The sequence below is a fragment of the Pholis gunnellus genome (genome assembly GCF_910591455.1).
Source record: "Pholis gunnellus genome assembly, chromosome: 13".
In the NCBI taxonomy this organism is placed as follows: Eukaryota; Metazoa; Chordata; class Actinopteri; order Perciformes; family Pholidae; genus Pholis; species Pholis gunnellus.
In genome coordinates this window covers 4,647,703-4,659,787 of record NC_136540.1, presented here as the reverse complement: position 1 = coordinate 4,659,787, position 12,085 = coordinate 4,647,703, and the positions used below count along the sequence as shown (strand labels likewise).

At 42.6% G+C, this 12,085-nt stretch overlaps 1 protein-coding gene across 1 annotated transcript in view; it reads right to left on the bottom strand.

Moving 5' to 3' along the window:
- tmem132e (transmembrane protein 132E) overlaps positions 1-12,085 on the bottom strand; it is a gene marked incomplete at its 5' end in the record, with an annotated part of 99,897 nt that overhangs the window by 24,114 nt on the left and 63,698 nt on the right. Inside the window, 2 exons of the mRNA XM_079171069.1 lie at positions 1,994-2,199; positions 10,996-11,139. Coding sequence (XP_079027195.1) covers positions 1,994-2,199; positions 10,996-11,139 — 350 coding nt within the window. The remainder of the gene's footprint in view (positions 1-1,993; positions 2,200-10,995; positions 11,140-12,085) is intronic.

Here is a 12,085-nt window from a genome sequence, read left to right as displayed (position 1 = left end):
TTCAGCTCAGTGCTCGGAGCTGATTCCTCATTTGCAGGTTTCTACTTCAATAAGCGGGTCCTTTTACAAAAAAAAAGGAATGAATGGTGCTGAAGTGGGAATTCAAGACACATTTTACAAGTTAAAAAAATAAAAATAAAACCTACAGTGCATCACAGCCCATTGGGGATCTTTTAAAAAACGAGGCTACGCAAGATGTTTACCAAGCACTCTAGGTCATTTGCAATACCTTAATTCTTCAAACAAACCCTTAAACACGGCATTTGTATTCAGGTTGGGTAGAAATGGATTTGGTCGACTGTGATGAACTCCAGCAGCGACGACAGCAGCTGCCCGCGTGAGTGTTAATGCTCCCATTAAACATTTCCTAAATGGAGGGTTGTGGGCCTGTTTGTTACTGCTCCGTGCATGACGAGAATGCTGGAATATTTTAATGAGCCCCGGTTCCTCAACCTAAGACCACCGGTTTTTCCTTCGTGGGTCCTGGTTCGAACAACCTTAATGTCCCACTGGTGCCATTTCTTCCACATCTAATGGTGTCCAATTTCAAACAGCTCATTCATTTTGTATTGGCTGAATATCTTCTATTGACAAAAGCTTCTAGCCAAGATGTCTAATTCCTTATTCTACTGTAGAGAATCATATCATAATGTATTAGATTAAAGATGTATTATTCCCCTGACCATGTGCTGAATGAGACATTTAGTCTAAATACTTCACTCACATTATCCTAATGAAGTAAAAATAGACAGTTATATGTACTACACGGCGGTGCTTCTTCTCGGTGGTACAGCTACAATAACCCTGACCATCATGTTGAGTCCTGAGTAACACCCTAAATTACCTACTTAGTCCAACAACATAATTATCTCTCTGAAGGTACAACCAATATGTAATCAGAAAGCTTTCTGTGTACTTACCCAAAGTCAAATTAAGTCTGTGTCTTGGACTTGTTGTCTAAAATGGGTTCAGATTGGTACGACACAAACATGACAACCTCGTAGATCAAATTTGCACTCAAGAGCCTCATTTCGCAGGGTACATGTCTGCTGTGTACCTGAGCCGGAGCATCTAATTGGAGCAAAACAAGCAACTAGAAATGAAACCCTGAGTACCAGAGAGAGAGAGAAAGCTGGGCTGCATTTTATTTTCCAATGTTTAACACGGAGGGGTTCCATGCTCTTAGGATGAGTTCTACAGTAAAAGTACGAAGAAAAAAAACTAATTATACTGCAGCACCAATTGCTTTCTGGCTCTGTGGGCTTTTACCATGAGTATACTTAGGAACAGAATGCTCCCTTGAGACTTACGAATGTAGTCGCTCTCCCGCTGCGTTTGCTTTTAGCAACATGCATGCGAGCTTGCCACACTCACCGTTCTGCACTGCTCACATACGGCGGTTATTGCTGCCACTGACGGCGTCATCACAGAAGCGTTGCACCCACCCTCCGGTTCCCCCCTCTAGGTAAACACGGTTAGCCCGTTTGCCGTAGTTAGCACCGTTGAAAAAATGATCCCAAATAAATAAAAATAAAAAATCGGTTTTACGCTTATATCAGCTGCAATGACCAAAATAAATATTCTGCATCACTGCCTGTCTTTATGAGCTCTCAAGCTTTTATAGTTTCAAAACATGTTTGTCTCTATATGAGCATCATAATCCCTTACTGCACGGGAAAACTACGGTTAGCCACGGTCAAGGTTGAGGCAGGAAGTCGGCCTGTGAGCTGTGATGAACGGACAGTTTAGGTAATCATTTCACAGTTCACTTGATTATTCTGAAGAAGTTTGGCCTATCTTTGTCTACAACCTGTCTGATCTCATGATTCTTGCCCCGTCTTCAGTGATGTTGCCACGTTCCCAAACCTCAATAGTTCATTTGGAGATTTTCAAATTTTACAGATGAAAACATGACCCAAGTCGCATAAAACTGTAATTCCCTTATACCATTGCATGCGTTCTAATGGTGTCTCCGTTTGGATTTGAGCCTCACCTTCGATCGGGCAGAATGGGAACCCTCCAGCCTTTGATGAAGCTGAGATTGCTGTCAGAGAGTTCCACCTGCAGGGGGAGTTTGGGCACCCAGACGGTCAGCTCCAGCGGTGCGCTCAGGTGCTCGTAGCTGAAGATCACCCTCGCGCTCATGGATCCCCGCGTCTCCTTCCCGTTCACGAACACGTAGTCGCAATTCATGGACACCTAGGAAGGATCAGGGTCAGAAGTCAGAGACCATCTATATGTTAATGGTCACGCCGGCGGCCGAGGTTCTAAGTGATATGTGATGATTTACGGCACAGTATGGATGCGGCTGTCCGCGCCGCAATTCATCACAGAGCATTTCAAGGTTGACATTTCCAGCAGAGCAAATATAAAGCAAGGATCTCTTAGGTATTTGAACGTGATGTGAAAGTTTAGGGCACATAAACCATCTCCGCCAACACTTTCATTTAGTCTTAGAGTAAATGTTAGAGGGGACACCTCATGAAAAAAACTCACTTTTTCAGTACATGCATTTGGGTACCTCGAGTGCCTACCAACCTACAAACTGTGAAATAAGACGACCCAGTCATTCTTTTTTTGTGGCCTGCTTTAACAGAAAACATGTGATTCAACAAGCCAATATGTACACGTGACCTCTTGAGATAGTAAACACTTGTTTATTCAGATCTACAGCAGCTCTGGGTCAATAAGATCATTCCTTTTGGAGTAGAGTGGTGAATATAAGTATCTCCACCCACAGCTTGAGAACTATACCTTTGCAAAGGCTGGGCTATTGAATGAAGGCTGGGACAGGGTATTGAGAGTGTGAGACATGCGCAGTGGAATTAGAGCTGTGATGTTGGAGGGTTACCGCAGACGGCGCTAGAAATACTTTTGTCTGATCGGGTGCTGTCTGGGTTGTGCTCGGTGTGACAGAACCTTTTGGTTACGCTGGACTGGATAGTGTTTGATTATAGATATTTAAAAGAAATCTAATTCTCGCCCATAAAGTAGGGTACTATGACATCCTCAGACAGAAAGTGTGAGAAAATTAAAGCGTTTTTTTAAACGTTAAAGCATTTAAACATGTTCTGTTTGAAACCCATAACACAAGTGTGAATCTGAAAATGAGCGTGACGTGTCCCCTTTAATATTCATCACGCTGTAGACCGGTGCGTCTCAGCCGTGTACACTGACTCTGCAGGTTTTCATTTCCCTCCAAACACTACGGCAGCTGATTCCAGCAGCTTTTTACCAGAGACGTGGAACCAATCAGTGGAAATCAGCCGCTGCTGTGGTTGGTCAGAATAAAACAAAAAACCCCACAGGCTCCTCAGCTCTGATGGCACAGTGCTGAGAACCACTGCTGTACACAATGCTTACTGGCTGTGTACTAATGCAGTCAAATTAGTGCTTCTTAGTAACCCAGTTATGCATGTACAGCATGCGTTCAGTGCAAATTAGGCATGCAGACCGCGTCCTAACCCCATCACCTCTCAGCATAATGATCTATGAACAATTACACGGCCACATAATATATCAACAAAAGCTTTTAGCCAAACACATCATTTATATTTGTGAAGGCCGACAGCAGTGTGACATTTCACGTGAACTTTAGTCCACAACACCTACATGGCACATTCATTAACATATTCACCCTTCCCGAGAGACTCGTGCAATGTGATATCATTTTGTGTCACACTGCAATGAAACCGATTATGAATTCAATATATAGACATTTCTAAATTAGAGTCTCGGCAAGTGCCATTTTTAACTTAAACCCATTCTTTAGCTTCCCCGTCTAGTCAAAAATATCCAGCTCCATTTGAATTACCATAAATACTTGTCCCCCTCTAACACTAAATTATTAAGTTCAATGGAGCTGGAGGGCTTTGCTTTTGGGCTCCCATTGTAGATTTATCCAGTGGTGGGAGGTAGCTGGCATTGTAATCAGAGGACCTAATCTCCCGCAAATGGAGGTCGGGCTGGCCAGTCTTCTCAGGGCTGTGGATTCATCATAACTGGGAGGAGGTCTGGGTAATATAATTCCCCCATCCACGAACACAGGCCAGAATGTGTGTGTGTGTGTGGGGGGGGGGGGGGGGAGACTTCTCAAGATGACAGTCTTTCCCTCTGGTTCCGTTAATGCAATTTTGCAGGGCTCGACCTTATGCGCGTCCACAGCTTCCAGTTTTTTTTGGTTGCGTGTTATTGTTCTGTCTGCTCTGCTCGTGTGCAGTCTTATCTGTATGAAGCGAGTTACAAAAGGCACGAGGGAAGAAGTAACTCAACACAATGACCCCAGCCACCTTGATTAATCACAGCACGGCTGGCTGTGTGCAGAGTCGAGAACATCTGCCTGACATGTACTCCCTTCTACCCTAAAGCCACACACACACACACACACACACAGTGAAAAAAGGTGCCCTAGCTGCAGTGCCGCTTCAGCTCCTGCGGCTATTGCTGCTGATAAACTTGGCCGGCTAATTGCAAGTCAAAAGCTGTTAGCAACTCCGGGTATCAGTGGCCCTGTGGGGGCTCTCTGAGGGGGGCTTTCACACACTGAGCCGCCACATGCCGTTACACTGCCGCTAATGCGTTGTGGCATCCTCCCCGGCGCCAGCAGATTGCCTGGGCGGAGACCGATCGTCGGGACAAGTGCAAGTGCTTCCTGCATCTGGTCGTGTGCCGGTCACATGGTGCAGAGACGAAAGACCGGCTAGGTTAATAAAGGTGAGGACACCGAAGGAGCCTTCACACGTTCGTTCTATTTAAATACGACGGGACCGTCCTCTGGTCATCCCTAATCTCAAAGCAGTAGCAGGTTAAGCACATTTGTTCTCATAATCCAGTGTGGTAAAAAGTATGGTTATTATACTGTGTTATTTATCCACGGTATGAAAACAGCTCACATAGGTAAGCGTGTGTGTGTGTGTTAAAGGTACAGACAGGAAGAGTCTGGCTGCAGTATATTTAAGCAATAGCTCGTGACAGGCTGGGTATGTTGTGATTATATTAGGCAATTAACCTTACATGTTTCCATTTTGTAGCAGACTAACGTTGCTACGTTGTGTCTGTAACCTGTTCCGTGTTGGCTTAATAAGCCTAAAAACTGAAAATAGCTGTCGGCGGAAAACAACGCTATGAGAGCGTTAAGAGTGAAAGATTGTTCACTACAAGCAACTGATCACATTGTTTTCACATAGTCGCTTAAAACATACAAATATATCGATTACAGGCTCTTGAAAATGTTTTAAGCTCCGAGCCCAAACCAACATGATGACGTCGTTACATATTTTGTCTCACATTACACAACTTTTTCAAAAGCTCAAGTATTCCACAAACGCTCCCCTTTAACAGGAAACCACAGATGAGCGAAGGAGCCTCTAGAGAACCGGGGTGAACAGGAAGTGAAGCCTGGCTGGAGCAGACATAACATTCATAAGCTGATTCTAGTCTCTCACAGACTTACTGATAACGAGGGTGGGAAATAAAAATACAAAGAAAGACATAACTAAGGCTGTACTTAATTACATTAATAAACTAATAGTCTCTGAGATGTATATATATATATATATATATATATTCTTTTTTTTTTCATAGAGTGTGTTGGACATTTGGCTTTTATTAGACCGCAGGAAAAGGTCAAGAGACGGGATGACAGCTACATGGAACGGACTGGAACCCCATGTTGTCACGATAGTATGTGTCGCAGATCTGCAAGCAAGCTGACCTGGTCACAGCGAAGCACACGGAAAGGCCTCTGCAAGAAATGGTAAAGAGGAAATAATAACCAAAAACCAGATGCAGACTAAGGATCCAAAACTAGTTTCCATGTTGAAGTTGCAATTATCCTAAAAGGTGGCGAGAAATGAACACTGCTTAAAAGTAAAAAAACATCTTTGGTTCCAGTTCTGTCAAACAGACGACGTATGGAAAGACAAGTGATCGTCTCATCCACGTTTCAAAGTCAAAGTGGCCACATCACAAAGAATACATCGGTGAGGAAGACAAATGGAGGCATCTTGAATCTTGATGACATTCACAAAAGCATGCTGCCTGGCACGCATTTCCAAACAGAAACCGTAATCACCCCGGATTTCATTTTCAAAATTTAAATATTCGCTGAATTAATTGCCACAATATTCTGCCAAATGGAGTTTCCATTTAGGGATAACATATGTATTAAATGAGCTCTAAATGAAAGCTGACATATGGCTAGCATTACTGAGATTGTGTTTTGGAGCCGTTATGAAGCTTTTCTTCGTGTGATGGATGTGCGCTGGCTTCAAGAGCAGTGCAGCCAATGAGTTCATCTAGCTCTGTTAGCTAAATGAAGCAGCCCCCATTAGCCTGTTGCTGGTAGGATTAATGACGGTGAGGGTGAACATGATCTGTTGTTCTGGAAAGCGGGGACACTGGAGCCATCTTTTAATTTATTTCATATTGCAAATCCGGGACCTGTATAATTTAAAGGGTTGTTTGGAGGGTGGAGGTAGAACTCTCTCAAAAAACTAAAAAAAAATATCTAAAAAACCTCAGCGAATAAAACCAAATCAGGTGGACAGCTGAACATTACACCTTTTTGAAATTGTTCCACATCTTATTCCAAAACCATAGGCCTTATTATGCTGCTATAAAAGCCTCCGCTCTCGTGGGAATTCTCATACAAGATTTGGGAACCTGGCTGCAGGGGTTTGCCCCAAACCAGCCACAAGAGCATCACAGAGGTCGGCTCACGGATGTGGGCCAATAAGGCCTCGCTCAGAGTTAGCGTTCCAGTTCATCCTCAGCGCTCTGTGCAGGCCAGTCAGTTCTTACACAACAAACTGGGATCAGATCAGATGTTTTCAGAGTAGTGAGGACACAGAAATCTGACTTTTGATACAGAGTCATACGTTATGATTTAGGGGCATCGTCTGTGTATCGGGGGACCCAGATCTGTTAAATTGGGCGATATGTTAATGCACTGTGGCAGTCAGTGGACTCCAACAACTCCAGTGGAAATGGGCCTTTGGAACAGTGGGCTTTTGTTTTCTGAATAACGAGCTGTCAGACTAATGAGACAGTTGTCAGACTGTTGGGATCTTGGAATGATTGGCGGTCGGATGAATGGGCAGTACACCATGTGCGGCGTGTCAAGGCAGAGACACTGATGACATGAGTCACCTCAGACATAAAATGATAACAGTCCAGGCAGAAAGATCAGATCTTGGGGGAAAAAATAAAAAAATCAGAATTGAGCATTAAACCCTGTAATGTGTACATAGCCTCATATAGAAGTGTGGCACGGAGGAAGGAGCCTTCAGCCAGGAACAGTATATGTGCAGGACGACACGGAGGTAATGTGCAGACACAAGGGCTTATCTCTACCTTCAGATGGCTTCTATGAGTCACAATGCCAGGGGGAGGATGATGAGTGGGGGGGATGGGGTTTTGGTCTCTGTTACTTATGGTACCCCCTGACACACTCACAGCCTTTTTCCTCAGCTTGTACAACGAGGGTGCATTAATAAAGTCTCCTGCACACACACACACACGCACGCACACACACACACACACACACACACACACACTGTGCACACAGGATTGGCTTATCTGCTATCGGCTCTTGATGCACACTGCAGTTATTTCCAAAGAAGAAAGCACAAAATAAATAAATAAAAGTACCAGCAAAGAAAAGAAAAGGACAGCCTCTCCCCTATTTTTACTCTAAGTTGAGAGTGTTGTCGTTTGGCAAATATCCAAATGAGAAAAACTCTGGTTTGAAAATAAAGCTTTATTCAGGGAAGAAGTCTTGGAAATGAGTTTAGTTTAAATGCTGTTAAAGTTGCAGTCTCAAGTCAAGAGGCCAGCAGGCGATGTGGAAAGGTGCTGGAGAGCGTGGTGGTGTCTGTATGCTGCAGCTTTAGTGCTCGCATTAGGAAAACAACCACCATGCTGCAACGACAACAATACATCAGCGGAATAGATCGGAGTCGCTTTTGGCATGGAAGAAATGTGTGCAGTGTAAAAAAAACTCCCCGTCTCCCTGTGAATCTTTAATTTCTGTGTTCTGGGGGCCGCTTTATTGAACTGTCATGACTCGTGCATTTCCTGGGCCTGAAGGGCTCATTTTAAATTAGCCTCAAATGTTCAATGGCACTGAAGCGAGCCCACTCAATATCACATGGCCCAGCGCCTTGTCTTTAATGGATAATGAAATATGATAAACGATGTGCTGAGGCCAGCATCCCAATGCAACACCTCTTCTTTTCTATTGACAGCACAATGCAACTCACCGCAACTGGAACTCCTCCCACATTCAGCCCAACGGACCCGGCGACGTCACCTTCACCCCAGTGGCGTCGTTACAAAGCTTCATGATGGTCTATTTATAGAATATATGAGCAACTGTATGTTGTCCAAACCAAGTATTTCAACAATAAAGTCATGCACATGTAACTTTCGTAGCTATAAGAACAAGTTGTGCGTTTCGTATCGCTTGAAACTACAAACCTCCGAGCTTTCTAATGCACCTGAACGCACCTCTGCTTGAAACACACGGCGTCCTGCTATAAACGAGGACACAAAGCCGTCAGAATTCACATTCTACACTGACACAGTGTGTTCCTGCCTAAATATTTCATCGAGGCAAACGTTACAATCGCTTAAAAACGTCAGATTTGTGTTATTTTATGTGTTTTTCCCACAAGATAGAGCTTTACAGGTCAGAAAAACACTATATAGGAAAGCCATCGACTGCTATGAGTTTAATTGATAGTTTGATTTGTTTTCCCTCTGGTATCTTTATATTTTATTGAGAAGATAACAGACAGTGTGAGGCAGCGACTATTAGGATCAGTCCAGTATATCAGAGAGAAAATATATTGGACAGATACTCTTTTATTTTATCAGAACAGATACTGGCCACACACAACCGACATGAGCAGAGTCAGTGTCTGATTTGGCCTCAGTCTGTAAAATCCACAATCAAACCTCTGCCGACCTCGAGGACCTTCTAACCCCCCCAGAAGGATTCCACTCGCCTTACTTGATTCAATAGTTTTACTACTCAGTGAACAACACGCTTTTACACTCAGACTAGATTCGGCATTCTTCAAATATCATATATTTATTTCTTTTAAAGTGAACAACACCAGAATTCCTAAGGCCCCAGGAAGATGTGGAAGATAGAAGTGTTGGACAGAAACCAGAGGATCTGAAGCGTTTCTAATGAACATGGCTTTGGAGACGACTATCATATTTTGATTGTAAGAATAATAATAATAATAATTATAGAGAAATGTATCTGCCAAAGAATGGTTTAAACCGCCCGTCTATGTTTTTTTAATTAATTCTGTTATTAAAATCAGATAAGCCAAAAGTTATTTTTAAACGAGGTGCTTTTTTTGAAGAAGTAATATATGAAATATTTTTGTTATTGGGAGACAAGCCTGACAAAATAAAGTTGTCACATCTCCCTGAGGGCTGTTTCCCTCTGAGTGCAGAGTATGAATATGCAGCTCTTACTGGATTCAGAGGTTTTTCAACAGCAGCGAAACCTTTACATTACATGAGAAGGAGATGTACTGGTTGGGGGATTGAATTAAGTATAAACTGCTGTCGTTTGCCAGATTCTCTGGTTAAATCCATCTGATCCTTTCTATATGATATGATTTATAGATGAAGCCATTCATGCATACATTTGATGTACATTTGAACCTTAATATAATTTATACAGGTGAGTTGTATAAAGATTCACCCCCTGTACAGTTGTCACGAACGGAGAAATTAGCCATGGAGACCAAAACCGTCTTGTTATTGGACATGTTTCTACCGTAAAGGTTAACATGGAGGTCTATGGGCAATTACTTGCTTTTAGAGCCTCGAGTGGCCGTTTGAGGAACTGCGGTTTTTCTGTCGGACTCATTTTTTAGCACCAGAAGTTGCCACTTGTTTAAACTTTTTGATAAATAGTCACTTTGGGACATCTCGCTGCTGGCAGCATTTATTTGTTCACAAAGCACATGCTTGGACAGTCAGCTTTAAACTCCTGGTAATTAGAAAGTGGGTGTAAGACAGCAGAAACAATACGCACAATCAGCATCCTCCTCATCTTCCACACAGTGATGAGGAAAACGTGTTTAGTGAGCGTGTGAGACAACTTTGAGAAGTCAGACCAAATTAAACTGAACTGAAGCGTTCTGTAACTGTGTTTTTCATTGAAACTTCAAGTTACTTATTTTAGTTTAATTCATAAAAGAAAAGAAAATGCAAACCTTTCATTGGACCCCCTCTCTCTCTTTATGAGATCCCATTATTCTCTGCTTTTGGAAACTGCTGTACAGTATAAGGAAAGGTTATTATATGAGTATTATTATAGGTCGCATGAGAGGAAACGGAGGGATGAGTTTGTTTTATCCCGTTACACCGTCACTTTTAACATGAGCAACAGTGCAACACTCCTCTGTGCTTCCTGTGTAATTATGCAGTCTGCCTATAGTACAATCTATTGTGATTGTAATTGACTGGGGAAAATAATAAGGGTGTAATCACAGCCTCTAATATGCCCTGCAAGTTGTTGTGATCCCACTTTAATTCATTGAATTAACCGACGAGACTGTTTATTGTCTCTCTCAGCTTGGATTTCCCGTGAGCCTGAGAGGCGATAATGGACGCTGGTGCTCTATCTGCCCGCATCACACTGCAGCACATCAGCTGAGCGAGGTGCCTTCTTTGACAAGCAGTGGGTGCGGTGCTTTCAAAAGAAGTACAACGGAGCTTTTGCTGCTCCCTGGTATAGCCACATATGATTCATATGCAGAGTTTTTATGAGCATCCATTGATTTTATCTGAGGCACGAGGGGATAATCCAATCAGGAGTACATATGGAGAAGCCCAAAATGAAGTTTTTATGCTTTCCTGACATTGTGACTGTGGCGCTGGGCCACTCTCCGGTATTACTGGAAGAGTAAAGGGGATTACATTTTCTAAATTGACATCTCGAGCTTGAGGAAATCAGGTTTACCGTACCTTAACAATGTCTTCATTGGAGGACTTGCACTGCACAAAGGCAGAGACGTCAGTGACCGCTCCATTCATCTCTATGGAGACCATTTTGACGGGAATGGCCACGGTGCGTCCGGTCAAGATGGCCGTGTTGATAATCTCAGTGTCCTACGGAGAGATGAAAAAACAGACATGATATTCATGAAACAGTGAGCGGTAGAGAGTGATTTTCTTTGATATTTCATCAGCATTCACTGATGTCCACTATCAAAAGCATTACCGTCGAGCCTCGCAGGTGAAACTCTGTGCCAGACCACAACTCACTCTACGGAGACGTACTTTCATTGGATTTCATCAACTGACATTTTCCTTTCCAGTGCGCTGTTCTTCCACTGAGCAGCTGGAAGTAAACTGAAATAGGCCATAATTTGGGGGAAAATAATAATCTTAACCTTTATTATTCAAGGAAACCCATTTTATAATGTGGTGAATCACAGCAGCTTGCTTTTTAGGCCACATAAAAGATGTGACATTTATGGTACCGATTCAAAAAGGCCTGATCTAAATATCCACCGTGCAACTTTAAGTTGAGCACATAAGTGGAAATTTGACTTGGATGTTAGAGGAGATGTTTTTTTTGTCTCAGCAGGAATCTCATTAAAACGTCCACAATGACTCCGGAAAATGCAACAGGAAGTGTTGCTGTCACCGTGATGTGTCAGAGCAACTTACAAAAATACCGGAAAAAAAAGATGATTTCATTCATTTTCAAAATTCGGTTTCAACCATGTATGCTTTATAAGTTTGGTTTTAATTGGACCAAATAAGCACAAAGAGAATTTATCAATTGCCCACATTAATGGATCTCTCCATAGTATATACAAATACATTTGCTTATGAACAACCAATATATTAAAATAATCTTAAATGAGGAAAACTACAGTTGTACGCACTGATAAATAGACTCTTTGAATTCTGATGAACAAGGCCAACATTGTCATCCCATCTGCATTCTTATTTTGAATGCACTGGATTGCAAACAACCAATTAAAATACACACCAGGCCTTCAGTTGCAGCTTGTATCAATTCATTATTTATTTTGCAAATCATGTA